The following is a 16755-nucleotide window of genomic DNA, read 5'->3' on the forward strand; positions in this document are numbered from 1 at the left end:
TTTTTTTCAAATAAATTTCACACAACGATATTCTTTTAAATTAAAAAAACCCGCTAATTTGAATTAGTGAAACTAACCAATTTGATCGCAAAAATTAAGTTACGAATTCAAAAAGTAATATTCCTACTAAACTTTTTGTTAAAAATAACTATTTATCAGTTAAATTCACATTTAGATTATGTCGAAATAACTAAAATGTCTTGTAACTAAATCAATTAGTCAAATCTGAAAATTTTTTCAATTACTTTTCCACTGAAAATTATAGTTTCTTTTTACTAATAATTAATTATTTTGTACTAATTGGTCAGTCAAGATTTCTCTAACAATTAGTTATTTTTATCTAATTCAGATTTAGAAAGCAAATAAAAATTATTTGATTAAAGTACCAATAAATATTTCATAATAGTCAAAGTAATCGATTATATTTGCATCAAATAAATTCTTTTTCAGTCTACATTGTAATAATATAAATGTTATTAAAAGAATAATTCAAATAAACTATGAATCCTTTATTTATTCACTAAATAAAGATTTATCGAAACTTTTTAAATCAATATTTTCGTTTGCTTAAAAATAAGTTGTAGAACAAAAATATATTTCACCTTATTTAACATTAACATATAATTTTATATGATGCTGAAGTACGCAACGTTTTTATAAATGAAAACGAAAAAATAATTAGACAATATCCATTAATTTTGGTTAAAATTAAAGTTATTCGGGGGTAACTGGTTTTTATAAAAGTATTAATTTCTTGAAAGTTTGTGCAAATCAAAATTAGAGATAAATTGACATGAAAAAATAATTCTATTTTAATTTTTCGTTTTTAAAACGTTGCGGACTTCAGCCTCATAATTTCATTTATGAATTTCTGAAAATTATGTTCTCTACTTTAAAAATGGATAAAAATCAATATTCAACATTGCGGATTTTGTTCTATTAAAAATTATATCAATGACACGAAATATTAACACAATGATAAACAATTTTACAAGATTTAAAAAATATTTAAATAATTTACTTACATTGATGCTTATCAGCAAGCATAATCAAAGTAGATGGTAAGTCCCTCCGCCTGAAGAAGCACATAACTTTTGCTTCAACATTCCCACTGGAAGTCTAAAAAAAATTATAAAACCTTTTGTTAATAAAGAATGTGAATATGTTCTCTATTAATTTGAGTAAGTCCAAAATTTATCTACTTTAACCTCTTATTTATTAGAGTTTTCGCCCAGGGCCAAAAGTTCGTTTACCATAGCAACCGTTACTATAGCAACAGTTACAATAGGAACGGTTACTATGGTATCGGTTTACAATAAATGCTAAAAATCTCAAAAGTTTCGAGGTCTAGGGTAAGTCCGGGGGAGTTGGCCATGCGGGAGAGATGGCCAATTCAAATATTTTATAGGTATCGCTTATTAAAGATTAGTTCGCTTTGTTTTGTGGTAAAACACAATTAAAAGAAAAAACTTGACGAAAAATATTGAAAAAGTAAGTAAAAAACTGATTTGTTCTTTTGACTAGTTCTGAAAAAAAGTGATGACTTAACGTTTCTCACTGGCGTTATGTTCTTTTATAGAATAATTTTTAATTTAATTTTTTTCTGTAATGTACATGACCCAAGCTTTGTCATAAATTTATATTTATTCAAAAATTTTATTTATTAATTTAAATTTTAGTTATGTCAATTTGTCTCCTGACATTAGGAGAGATGGCCATGTTTTTTCGAGGTGAGATGGCCATACTGTTTAAGTTATTGGCACCCTTGAGATTCGTGTGTTCGCTAAAAAAAACATTAATTCTGTAGCAAATGACATTTTTTATGACATTTATTACAACAAGACACTCCAACAAAGATTTTCAAATTTAAATATGATCAAATAAAATAATCACTATTGTGTAATTTAATCTTAAAAACGTTTATAAACAATCATAACACAGGTCTACAAAATAAAACTTTTTTATATATATATACATATATATCAGAGTGATTTTCAATGTATTTTTGTGTGCTGAACACGATCCCGGGTTCTAAAATGGCGTATGAAGTCAGGATTTTGAGTAAAGTGGGGGTAAAGTCTTCAAAAACCGTGTTTTTGAGTGTTTCAGTATTTTTTCTCCTTAACCTGACGTGCTAGAGACTTCTATCTAGGCTTAAATTGAAGTTTAAAACGTACATTTTAAGACCCATATGCGCATAATAAAAAAAATTTTTTGAAATTTTGATAAAATGGGGGTAATGACCCCAAAAATCTTTTTAAGTGACTTGAACCTAATTTTTTTATCTTGCGCATACCTATGTGTCTTAAAGTGTAAGATATGTGCTTTAATTTAAGCCTATACAAAAGTCTCTATCACGTCAGGTTAAGGAAAAAAAAATACTGAAAACACTCAAAAACACGGTTTTTGGAGACTTTACCCCCACTTTACTCAAAATCCAGACGTGATACGCAATTTTGGAACCTGGAATCGTGTTTAGGACACAAAAATAAATTGGAAACCACTCTGATATCTCAAAAAAATTCCTTGTAGCCTTGTTGTGTTGGTGAGACAAACAGACAGACAGCGTTTATGAAAATGGCACTGAATTTAATGATAAATGTTCGAAATGTAGTCAGAACAAGAAAAAAAGACTTTAATCCCTTTAAATTAAAAATTTTGATAAAGCGAAAAGCTAAAAATTGATTTTAAAGTATTGGCCATCTCTCTCATTTCTATTATTTTTTGTAAGTTAAATGTTCAATGTTTAATTCGCAATAAAAGTTAATACATAAATCACTTTCTTTTTATTTTTACAGAACTTTAAAAAAACTATGGCCAACTCCCCCGGACTTACCCTAATAAAATTTGATTCTGATTTTAACTATCTGCTTATGCTAACTTATCCCCACTCTAGCGCCACTGAGCGTAATTCTCATATTCTCCACGAAGCGTCCAAAATGGACGTTATTTGACAGTAACTGTCACTAGCATAAGCAAAGAGTTAATAAGCTGTTAAATTATTATTTTCTTTGGAAACTTCAAACCTGATATTAAGCACAAGACAGACCAAATAATCGAAAGTTGAAAAAATTAGAATAAATTGTCAATATAATAACAGAATTATTATAAATAAATTATGTAGAAGAAGTCCGGGTATGGTTGTAACAACACCGATTTCTCGTAAATTATTAGAGGGAGGGTGGTCGAATAAGATAGAAGAACGTCTCCTACGTTCACACATAATATTTCAATTTGTGTTGCAATAATTACACAGTACAACAGCATTTTTATTTCTGGGATCACCCTAGGATTCCGATAAATTTTGTTTATAAAATTGAAAAAACAGCATTTATTCAATTTTCAAGGTCTAATTTCTTGAAATCCTAGCAGGGTGTCCAGCAGGACTCAAGAAAAAAAATCCCCTGACCTTCCATAACAGTGTGAATTCGATATATTTTAATTGATTGATCAGGAACTCATATTTAGAAATTGCTGTTATATTTCTTTTATTTGTCTGATCCATACAATTTCTTTTATCGATCTATCGATAAAAAAGCTAAGCTTTCACTCTGTCACGCAGAGCCTCCTCAGAGCAATATACTGCAAAATAAAAAATATAATGCCAATGAGAATAAAAATAAAAACAAAATAAATTATATAAACAATTTAACAATTACCATTTTGCAGAATTAAATGAATATTGTAAAAACTAACCTCAAAACAACACACATGTTAATTTTTAAAACGTTAAATAAAAAAAAACATTAAACATAAAATTATAAAAACAGACACATAAAATCCAACACAAAATAAACATGGAAACGAAAAACGTCATATACAATGTCAAAAAACTTTTGTCAGAGGATTAGAAAATATCCTCAAAAAATATTTTGGCGTCACATGTTTAATATGGTTATAAAATTGTGAGGGAATTCAATGTCGATAACACAGAAATCTATAATAACACTACAAAAAATCTTAGAAAGCGCCAAATCTACATCAGTTTGAATTTGAATTTTAAATAAGGAATAAAAAATCAAAAATATTAAATTTAGTTTGTGTTTAAAATTTAATTTCTATAGATGTCGTTGAGAGAATTGGTATCAATTTTTTTTGTTAACAGCATTCCCGAGATGAAATTTTCGACCTGTTTTCTACCTTTTAAACCTACTTCAATCCTAACTTAAACCTTTTGGTACTTTTTTCGTCCTTTTAGCCCTACTTTAATCCTTAACCATCCTTCGATTGTAACATTTTAAACCTAAAATGAACCTTATTAGACCTTATGAGACTACTTGAATTTTTACTGACAGGTAAACAAACTTTTCTGACCCTTTTTTCATCCTACTTGGCACTACATTCGGCCTTACTTATATATGTTTAGACCTAAAAGAATCTTGAATTGAAATTTACACTGCAATATAGTGCAATATAGCTCGCCAAACTTTAAAACATGTTTAGGTGCTATAAAATGTAAAAATCAACCAACCATTCTCCACAGGAGGGCACTGGTGACATTTAGGTACAAAATTAGAAATAGTATTTTCATAAATACAAAAAATTATAAATTTCTCATTTTAATTCCATTGTTCAAAAAGGGTCACTTTTTGGTGTCCGGAAAAAATACATGAAAACCAAAGCAATCATAAAAATGGGACCGAAAAGTACAAAATATCTCAGATGCTTATGGGTTGAAGAAACGGGTATATATATATATGAGGTATTCCATGCCAAATCGGAGACTTTTTGAAAAATTTTTTCCTTTTAGTACTCATGAAGACTAGCTTTCACGATTTTTTTCAAATTTTTTCATCAAGCCCTTTAGGAGATATCAATTTTTGAAAAATTACGTCACTTTTTTTTCAAATGCTTGTAATTTCGCTAAAAATAGACCAAATTGGATCAATCTTATATCAAAATTTTTGTTTTTAAACGTACTTTCCAAAAAAAATATTGAACGTTATTTTCGAAAAAAATTTCTATTAGATTTTTGAGATTTAAGACTAAAAATTCATTTTTTAACCTGTGTGTATCGATCGATTTTTTTCAAATTTTTTTTACAAAAACTGCTCTAAATTTGACGAATTTGACGTTTTTAATTATCTGTATGGAAATCAAACAATAATCATTTTCTCTCATTCAAACCCAACGATTATTGTTAGTTTTATAAAATAAAATAGTTTAAAAAATAAATAATAAAGTAATATTTTATTTATTTATCTAAAATTTTGTTTTATTTGTAGAAGTTATTAAGCAATTTAAAATGAATGATTTTCAAAATATGTCATGTAAAAACACGGTGAAAAAAAAATCGTGAAAGCTAGTCTTCATGAGTACTAAAAGGAAAAAAATTTTCAAAAAGATCTGAGGTGCAAAAGCCAAATGGTCTCCGATTTGGCATGGAATACCTCATATATATATACCTACTTGTGTATATACACAAAATATAGTTTAGGAATTTCCAAATTTTTTACACAAAATTTACTATAGTAAAAACACAAGTATCACCAAGCCAAAAACCGTTTTCCCACCAGTCTTTTGTCGACTTCGACAAACTTAGTTTCAATTATCTAAAGCGTATATCTCCGTGTGATTAAAGTGATATTTACTCAAAGTAATGTAAAAAAATAATTTTGTCTTAGTATATATTTTATTTAAATTTGTATATTTGTATTTTGTATTGTATATAATTTGTATATATATATTTTTAAATAAACTAGGGTAAATGCACTAATTGCGGCGCGATTCGAGTCAAAACACCTTTGAAATAGAAAATTCGACATTTCTATTGTATAAAATCAATTTAAGACTGATTAAACTAAAAGCTTATGTTATTTACATATTAAAAAAAAATTCAACTTTATAAAAATCGATTATTTAAACAAATATGAGAAATTAAAACTAATACCGTAATTTTCTATTGCGGTGCGTTTGTATCAGTTTCGGTGGATCAATTTCGGTGACCAAAATTACGTGTATTTTGAAGATTCTTTGCCCGCCGAAATTAGAGCCAATGGAAATCTTAATAATGTTTCAATTACGGCGCGGAAAAAAATTTGATCTTCAATAATTAAATTAATAATTGTTTAAATGTGTATCTTTATAATTAATTGTATCAAAAAAATATTAAAATAATTTTTTTTAATTATATTGCAACATTTATATTAAATATAATAGTAATAATAGTTATTTTTTTATGAACGCGCCGTAATTGGTACACTTACCCTATTTTATAATTTTTCGTGTTAAATAAAAATTAATTTCGAATCGTTGATTATAAACGTTGCGTACTTCAGCATCGTTATAATGTTTGTATTAATAAATAAATAATAATAATAATAATAGATAAATAAAATAAATGGACTATATGGCGACCACGGAAACTTGGATCTTTTACCTTATTTATGGCCATATTGTAAATAGAAGCTAATTACAATTGTTAGTAAAAATATAATATTAATAAATATTAATGCTATAAAATAGTTAATATTATATTTGAGACCGTTGAATTTCTCTGATTCCAACTGTATGTTTTACTTGAAAGTATGGAAAATAAATTCTTAATACATATACATATGTATATATATAATTATTTTATTTTCCATACTTTTAAGTCGAACAACATACCATAAGAAACAGAAAAATTTAAGGATCTCAAATATAATATTAAATATTATGTAACATTAATATTTATTATTATATTTTTACTAACAAATGTCACCAGCATTAATTTACAATAGGGTCGTAAATCAAGCAAGGGAAAAAATTGTTCCGAAGGTCATCTCATAATGACCCTACTGAGACTAAAAACTTCCTAAACAACCCTACAATATTTTTACTGACGACCCTCCTTTCGACATTTTTGATACTGCAAATTTAACCCTACACTTACTAGAATCAACCTAACATAGGAGAAAATGGACGAAAGCGACACAGTTTAGGCTGATTGTTGGCTCAATTTACGTAACGTCCAGAAAAGGTTGGCTTTCTATACCAGTTCGTAACAATTTTATTATTCTCTCTAATGAGTAAAACGTCTGAAAATCCTATTGTCTACGTCTACGTCAACGTCTAAAATTGAATTATTATTTTCTTTTTCTAAAGTGAATTGAATTCTGGGGTGATAAGAATTAAAAATGTCAAGTATATCATCAAGAAACTCCTCTGGCATTTTAATACTCAAGTATTTTATTTTATCGTATCGAATAAATAGTTATTTGAATCAAATACAAAGTATTCAAATCAAATAAATGGAATATTCAAAGCTAATAAATAATTATTTGAATTAATTATGAAAATTATTTCATTCAATACTGCATATTTTTTGATTCAAATAAATATTTATTTGCATTAATAAAATATTTTTCTTGAAACTAAAAATTTTCTTGAATCAAATATTCGATTATTTATCATAAGTAATTGTTTTAATTGAAACTAAAACCTCTTTAATTGCGTCTATTATTATTTTATTTGATCCAAATACATAATTTATTTGCATAAAATGTAAGAATATTTTGATTCAAATAAATCAAAATTTGAATTGAATAAATAACATATTTACTTAGTAATTCTTCCATTTCTAAATTAAATTCTTACTCAAATAAATAAATTGAAAAATATGTCATTTCTGCATACTATGATCACATATTTTCATTTTTCAACTAATTCATATATAGAATTAATGATTAAACGCAAACCTGAGAAATAAATAAATCTAACGCATGGGGGGAATCGAACCTACGACCTCCAGTCTAACGCTTTACCAACTCCGCTACGCACTCTACGTGAAAACGAATGTTAACTTCTTGATGTCATTTAAACTTGCAAAATACCTAACTCAGAAAAGTGCTTAACATCATTTAGTTAAAATTAAGAAATTCAATTATATTTTCTAATTAAATGCAATTTATAAAATATAATTAATTATATGCTTCATGATTATTATCATGAATCATCCCAGGTGAATTTTCAAAAAAACTGTAAATATATTTTTATTAAAAACGCGTTTTTCGTTGTTCTGAATCATTGTAAACATTAATTTTTTGTTGATGAAAAAATATTTGACTTTTGGACTTAGAATATTAAATTTAATATATATAAATAAATTAATAGTATCAAATAACTCATTATTCTCATTACACTTAAATATTTAATTGATCAAAACATTTTATTTTCCTTTAACAAAATAGTGTATGTATTAACATTAAATAATGCATTATTTTTATTAAATAATTTAGTTAATTAGAATCAATAAAATAAATTTATTCTATCAAATACTTTTTATTTGTATAAAAAAATGAAATATTTGACTGAAATAAATAAATTAATAGTTGCAAATAACTAATTTTTTTCGTTTCAAATAAACATTTAATTGATTAAAATATTTTTTTATTTGTCTTGATAAAATAGTGTATTAGTGTTAAATAATTTAGTTGACTTAAATCCATTAAATAAAGTTATTGTATCAAATACTTTTTATTTGTTTCAATAAAACGAAATATTTGAGTGAAATAAATAAATTATTTCAAGTAAATCATTATTATCGTTTCAAATAAATATTTAATTGATTGAAATAATTTTTTATTTGTCTTGATAAAATAGTGTATTAGCATTAAATAACGAATTATTTGTATTAAATAATTCAGTTTATTTGAATTAATTACATAAATTTATTGTGTCAAATACTTTTTATTTGTATCAAATAAACGAAATATTTGAGTGAAATAAATGAATGAGTAGTTTCAAGTAACTCATTATTCACAGAGGGAGGTAATTTGGTGATCTCAATAAAAATATAAAATAAACAATTAAGCGACTTCCAGGAATAACAAAATTTTATTAAGACAAAATGAATAACATCAATCACTTGTGGAGAACAATTAAATATCGACTCTTTGACGTTTTATCATTCAAAATAAAATAACGTAAAATATTATCCCTGATTTAAAACGTCGATATTATACAGTTATTCCTCAAATTTCAATTTCTGATCAACAGATAAAATTGTCAAACAATTTCAAAAGTCACACATGAGAACGCAACTCACCACACGCAGAATCGGAAAAAGAGTAAAGAGCGTGCCCGGTGAATTTTGGCAATGCGACAATATATCGAACTACTGGCACTATGATCGATGTAAGGTCAGAGGGTCGAATTGTTAACTTTTTGATCCTAACCCTTATTCTAAGATATTTGATCATTTTATTTCTCGAAATAACGTCCAGAAATATTTTCCCGTCACATTGATTATTCTAACTGTGAATTTAACCAGTATATTTATAACAAACATTAATAAGGATATTAAGAATTACCTTATTTAGTTCTTCTATCCTCCTTATTTGATAAGGTGATGTCGAAGATGTCTCAAAATAAACATAATCTGAAAAAGAAAAAAAAATACATATATAAGAACAGACTGTGTAAAGAATATCAACATTTTATATTTAAAACATTTTTCCAAGAAAATATTTATTCCCAGGTAGAAATTGACGATAGGCGTATATTACTGGTTCAGTAGGGAAAAATGAAAACCAGTACTGACTTTAATACTAGCTCACTACGTGTCCAACATCGTCAGGTAACGCCACTGGCTTGGGCTTAGTACTGAAAATCAGTAATGGATTAGTACGAATTTTCTGTTCAGACCAGTAGTAGACTAGTAGTAGAGCAAGGATGGAGAAACATAACCTTCAATTATTAACCAAAACTTTATTTAATTTTATTTTTCAGATCTTATATCGGTTTCGTTTTTCACATAATTCTAAATAAACTTTATACGATTAAAATATTGTTTTAAGACATTTGATATTAACTTAAAATAAAAAAAAATTAATTAAAAATTTGTAATATAAGTAATATAGTATCCATAAAAAATTCAAACCATTCGAAATATTTGTCATTTAGTTTCGAAATAGACTATTAGTAAGTTAATAATAAATTTACTAATAATGGAAATAAAGTTATTTATAAAGAAAATGTAAAAACTGCAAATTTTTAGTCGCTTAAGGGGTTATATACCTTTTCATATGTCAAAAAATCGATATTTTTCATTACATATATTAAAAGTACATACTATCGAGAATGTTTTCCCAAAATTTTATCAAAATCGGAGCCTTAAACCTAAAGTTACGGCTGTTTTAATCCTCTGGCGCACTGAACAAGTGGAGTAAATTTTGCGTCTGCGCAAAATGTTTGTGTACATCTGCGACCATGGTTGCAATAGTACAGGTTTGAAAAGTTCGCTGGCTTTGGCAACTACGTGGTCGCCTTTTCTAACCTGTACTATTGCAACCATGGTCGCAGATGTACACAAACATTCTGCGCAGACGCAAAATTTAGTCCACTCTTTTAGTATGCCAGAGGATTAAATTTAACACTCCTGATTGGCTCTCGGTGTAGCCAGCCTCATACAACAGCTAGTGCGTGAACGAAGGAACTTAAATTTGAACCAAAATTATTTTTTTTTGGCAAAAAACCAAATTATAAAACCTTAAAATTATGATTCTTGAGGAAAAATCATCGCCATTTCTAGATAAATTTTTTTTAAATCCTTCGTTTACGCACGAGGTAATATAATATACTAACGAAACTTCCATTGTTTTTTAATTTTAGTTAAACTCTGTCTGACTTATCGTAGTCACCGCAAGCAGCTATCAAAAAAGGTGTTTTAGTGCAAGGTTTACAGTTTCCACAATTATTAATATTTTTTATTAAAAATTTATATACAAGTACATCTAAATATGTACTATTCGATAAAAAAACTTCGTTTTAAAAAAATTTTAAACAACAGCTAACAAATTTTTTGAAAATTCCTCTTTTTTGACGCGCGAAAAGGTATATATAACCCCTAAACCTCAAAACTGTTAAAATGGAAGCTTTTTCACGAATGCACTAGGCTCACTGCTTCTAAGTAAATACGTGTATCGCTTCGGAATCAACACAAAAAAGTGTACTGTCAACATGCACGTTTGACCGTACTCAGATCAGCAACATCTACTTGGTGTTCAAAATTACGTAGGGGTGCCCATAACCGGAACATGCACCTTTTTTTCAAGAGACCAACAATTTATGTAGTTTTGATAGTTTGGTCAAATTCAAAATTAAATCACAAAATAAAATGTAAACAGTCCAAAAAAAAGAATTGCACTCACATTTTTTTAATAATTCACACCTATTTAACACACTTGAAAAAAAAGGTAGAAAATCACTTTTGTCTTCATTTTTTTCAAGATATTATGTAAGGATGCCCATAATCGACACTCTTCCCCTACTAAAAATATAGTACTAAACCAGTATAAAACCGGAGCTGTTTTCACCACTGAGCAAACTAAGAAATCAAGTACTATCAAACAGTATTGTATTAGTAGTGAATCGGACGTCAACTCTGATTCATTACGTAAATTTCTGTCTGGATTCTGACTATGAGAAGAATACAGAGATTCATCATCAAACAAACCATAACCATATACAATATTGTAGCCATATGTTATATACAATGATTACTAAATTGTTAAATTTTGTAAAAATTGTTTCCACAAGTTTGGACGTTTACCATTTTATTCTTAACACGAGGCTCCTTCTTCTCTTGAAATTTTTTCATTTATTTACACTACTTTTTCTATTTCTACTGTAAACAACAAAATACAGAAATATTCTTAAAAAGCGCTATATTGCGTAAACTGAATTTACAATGTGAATGTCACACACAAGGAAATGACAAATTAGACTTTTTCTCACACACTCATCGTTTCCTCCATAATTATAATAATTACTAAACACGTAACACATTTGAAATGCACTGAAATTTGTCAAATTCTGGTGCGTTAAATATTATTTTTATAATTTTCAAGATATCATAATGAGCAGAAATATAAAATTTAAAAGTTCTGTGGCTATTTACTGATATTCGGTTTGAAGCAAACGATATTGAAATAAAATTTTCTTATTTTTCCAAATTTCAATAAAGTGCAGCAACCCTGTTCAACGTTGACAAACGGGAATTGTGGAAACACTAAATAAGCAAAAATAATGACAAAACGGTAAAAGTTTTTGTACGCTGATTTTGATTTTTGATGCTAGAGTAATTTTATAAATAGGCAAATGGGTACTTTAAAACCGATAGAAGAGTACACAAAAATTATTTGTTTATAGTAACAGTTTTTCCATGTTTTTTTTAAATAAAAATTTTCAAAAAATTAGTAAATAAACTGATTTTAAAAATCGCGCCGAAATCTTCTTGTCGATTATTTGTTCGGCCATTTGCAATTACGGACAAATGACAATTCATCTGAAAGAAAATTCCATGCAATAAAATTCTACTCAATAAAAATTCTTCAAAATGCCTATTATATTAAATGAAAATTCTGACAAATAGAAATTTAAACAAATAAAATTTCTGTGAAGTCAATTATATTACTTTTGTTATTTTTTATTTTAATTATCAATTTTCGGTTATATAAAAATTCTGTAATATAGAAAATCGGTTTGATGAAAATTCTGCAAAATACTAATTCGAACAAATAAAAATTCGGCTCAAAAGTAATTATGATAAATGAAATTGCATAAAATGAAAATTCTAATTAATGATTTTTGGAACATATTCATGCATCCTGTTGGTTTCATCTTGATACGAAATTGTGGATTCAATATATTTTTAAAATTTATTTAATAGGTACAATTTCAATGCAAAAAATTATTAATTTATTTTATTAAAGGTACAAAAGTACAAACAAAAGTATTTAATAAAATCTAAATTTCGACTACTGTAATGATGTTAACGAAAAAAGACTCAAGAGGGCTCAAGGTAGAAAGAAGTTTTGATGAACTTTGAAATTCACACTTAAGGGGTCTTTCTGGTTTAGAATTAAACAAAAAGAACATTTTTTTAAACTTATATTGTCAAAAAAAGTTTTGGTTTTAGCATTCTATTTAGACAATTGTACATATTACGTGGAGAGAAAAAAAATTTCGTTTAATTGCATTTCTTGGTGACATTTTAAAATGCTAATACAGGCAGAGTTGCCACAATTTCTCTCGAACAAATTTCGATGATTTTACCAGGTTTTCCAGAAAGCATAGCAACCCTGTAATAACATGAGACTGAAGTTACCAACGTTGATTCGACGGAAAAATTTTTTTTTCTTAAAACCGAAAAACAAACTTAAACATTAAACAATATAAAATTCTTAAAATTTGTGAACACAAAAATCACAAAAACAACCCAGGAAAAGCAGTGGTTCTCCATTTTGTTCTTGTTTTTTGGATTTTATGATTTTTTCGCTCTTATGTTAAACCGAAAGCTTAAATCCACTTTAAAGTAACTGACCATTCATTTTTTTGGTCCCTACAACATCCCCAAAAACGAAAAACCAAAAACAAATCGGGGAAAGCAGTGGTTCTCAATATAAATGTAATCGTTTTTTTTGGGAATGTACTGGGCACCAAAAAAATGATTTGTAAGTAAATTTTAAGTGGATCCAAGCTTTTGAATTAACACAAGATCAAAAAATTACCTAAAAAACCAAATCAATCACGTTTATACAGAGAACCAATCATTTCCCGCGTTTTTTTTTTTTTTTCGTTTTTTCGTTTTTGCGGATATACTAGGTAGGGTCAACCGGGGTAAATCCGAACGCTTTTAGTAAGTTTCAACAATAACATAAGTTTTTTCTTTAAAAAAAAAATACTTCCGGTATTCTGGTGCATGAAGTTGTTACTTTACTTCCATAGAACAATTTTATGGGGTAGCAAAAATTTTTGATAAATTACAATCGCAGGAAACTTAGCGTTCGTATTTACCTCGATACTTTGCAACTTTCCTAAAATACCGGGGTAAATACGAACGCCACTGTATTTCAGAAAAATCTTAGGGAAAATAAATTTAAATTATTGCAATTGTTAAACTTATATAAAAACTCAAAAAAATACGATAATAAACCTATTATGTAATAATGCATCATATATAAATACAAAAATCAAACAGGTTAAAAATTAAAATGCATTACACAATTAAAACCTTCAATAACTTTATCAAATCATAACGGATTTTTGCAAAACTTGCTACAGAAAGTATTTTGGAGTGATTGAATGTAAATACAAAAATAAAAGTCAAATTTTTTAAATTCAAAATGGCGGACTTTCCTAAAACTTATTTTTAAAAGTGATCAAATTTGCTAACTCCAAATTCGTAATCAGCGACCCTGAAACCCCGAGTAACAATTTTCAAGCGAATCCAATGAATTTTTTAATTCTCGTCCGCCATTTTGAATTTTGAAAAACTGACTTCAAATTGGTAATTAGCGACCCCAAAAACCGTAGAATACCAAATTTTATTAAGATCCTGAAAAACTTTTTTCAACAAACCATTTGGCAAAAAAATTGAAACACTCCTTCGAGAGAACAGAGATTAAGTTTCTGCTTATTAATTACTAACGAGGATACGTATAGAAAGAAAAACTTTTTTCTATGTACTTTTATAATGTTAAAATAATAGTGTAATGAAATAAAAACAATTTTGTGTGGCTCTGATGTAAAAAAAAATGATTGAAAATACCGTTCGGATTTACCCCGGTTTTCCAATTTTCCTGGGTAAATACGAACGGTCTGATAAGTAGGGGTAGGGGGACACTTTTCCCAATCCGTGTTTCCCAACGCCTTTTTTCCCAATGTCCATTTTTCCCAATGAAAATATTTCCCAATGGTCATTTTTCCCAAAATTTATTTCCCAATGGACATTTTTCCCAATGAAATTTTTTTTCAAATTTTTTGTCCCAATGGACAATTGCAATCGTTTCCAAGATATGCCCGACTAACTTCATTGTTATTAATAATAAAAAAGTCATTTGTTATTTATAACCATTGGCATAACATGTGTTTATTGAAATTTTTTTTTGGAAAAAAACTTTTTCATATTTTTTCTTACTTTTTTTAAACTTAAAAATTAGTAAAATAATACAAATTCAATTGACTCTGTGAAAAAAATGTACCGTTTGATAAATATATTTATGTTTAAGCAAGTCCTTTTTATAGACGGAGTGAAAAAATAGACATACTCTTTTTTATGTAAAAAGTTTAAAGTTTAAATTCTTATCGAAATGTCTTATTAAAATAAAATGAAATTATTTAAGTTTACAAAAAAGCGAGGTTAGGTTCGTGTATATTTGCCACTCGAGAACGTAAAGAGATCGTATAAAATTTTTAACATCAAAGATTGTAAATTGTACAATCAAATTTCTATAATCATCTGATAGTAAATACTACAATCTATATCGCTGTCTGTATATTTAGCACTAAATATGGTAGCCCTTAACATCATTATGTTACCCAGTAGCATAAATTTCTCTCCGTGTACACCTTTTTTATTTGAATCTTATTAATGGGAATAATAAATTATTTTGTGATTCATTTTTATACGCATGTCCTTTACTTTATCATTAATTTCGAGAAAAAAAATACTTATTGGAAAAAATGACCATTGGGAAAAGCGACCCGCTTTTGGGAAATATGTCTGTTGGGAAAAATGGACATTGGGAAAAAAGGCGTTGGGAAACGCGGATTGGGAAAAGTGTCTACCAATCGATATTATTAATAAAATTTTACAGAAGGCAAAAATGAAAAATAGTTTCCGTTCTAGTATTCATAACAAACAATTATAAATAATAAAATGAATTTTTAGCTCCTTTTTCTTCAAATACGAGACAAAATACTGAAAGAGTGTCATCTTTGATTTTCAATCTTTTTTGCAATACTCGTTATCTTTGTTTATGCTGTTGCTAATTAACAAACGAAAAATGGGATAATACTTAGAATCTCTTGAAGAGGATCTGAGGTAAAAATTCTCATATCGAACTTATTTTTAAAAATTTTAATTAAGCTGAAATAATTAGCGTTCGGATTAACCCCCCGTTCGGATTTACCCCGGCTGACCCTACCAAAAAAATGATTTGTAAGTTTATTTAAAGTGGATCCAAGCTTTCAAATTAACATTAGAACGAAAAAAACGAAAAATTCGAAACAAAGATTACGTTTATATTGAGAAACACTGCCTTTCCCGCGTTTTTTTTTCGTTTTTGAGAATGTACTGGGGACAAAAAAAAGAACTATCAATGAGTTTAAAGTGGATTCAAGCTTATACATGAACATAAGATTAAAAAATAACCAAAAATCGTCAAATCGGTTACATTTATATTGAGAACCATTGCTTTCCCCGCTTTTGTTTTTGGTTTTTTCTTTTTTGGGGATGTTGTAGGGACCAAAAAAATGAATTGTCAATGAGTATAAAGTGAATCCAAACTTTCGAATTAACATACGAACGAAAAAATCATAAAATCCAGAAAACAAGATTAAAATTCAAGAACCACTGCTTTCAGTCATAGTTTTGATTTTGTGCTCTAGAATCCAAACGATTTAAGATATTTAAAAATAGTGCATATACCGTATGAAAGCACAATAAATAAGGTATCCTTTGGCCATAAAGAAAAAATTTTAATTTGCAAACAAACATTTTTTAAAGAATTTTTTCAAATTGTTGTAAACTTCGATTTGAAAAAAAGTGGTCCCAAGATTAAAAAATAAAAATAAAATATCAAGTAAGGATTTTTAAACCAATTTTCTGTTTCTTTATTACACGGAGAAACTTTGAGTATCACTTTTTGTTAAACTCATATGTATTTTTAGTAAATTGACTACTAAAGTGGGGAAAAAACGAGAAAAAGACGAAATTTCTTATTTAATAGAAGTCTTTTTAACAATATATGACCTCTTTTTTTCAATATT

At 27.4% G+C, this 16755-nt stretch overlaps 1 protein-coding gene across 2 annotated transcripts in view; it reads right to left on the reverse strand.

Annotated features, from left to right (window-relative positions):
• LOC127287480 (metastasis-associated protein MTA3) overlaps positions 1–16755 on the reverse strand; it is a 79823-nt gene that overhangs the window by 53389 nt on the left and 9679 nt on the right. For both annotated transcript variants that reach the window (XM_051314431.1, XM_051314432.1), the window contains exons 2-3: positions 9294–9361; positions 1026–1119 (exon numbers count right to left, since the gene is read on the reverse strand). In XM_051314431.1, coding sequence (XP_051170388.1) covers positions 1026–1119; positions 9294–9361 — 162 coding nt within the window. The remainder of the gene's footprint in view (positions 1–1025; positions 1120–9293; positions 9362–16755) is intronic.

This window comes from Leptopilina boulardi, unplaced genomic scaffold (assembly GCF_019393585.1).
Source record: "Leptopilina boulardi isolate dan_hultmark-lab unplaced genomic scaffold, ZJU_Lbou_2.1 LbouV2_371, whole genome shotgun sequence".
Taxonomy (NCBI): Eukaryota; Metazoa; Arthropoda; class Insecta; order Hymenoptera; family Figitidae; genus Leptopilina; species Leptopilina boulardi.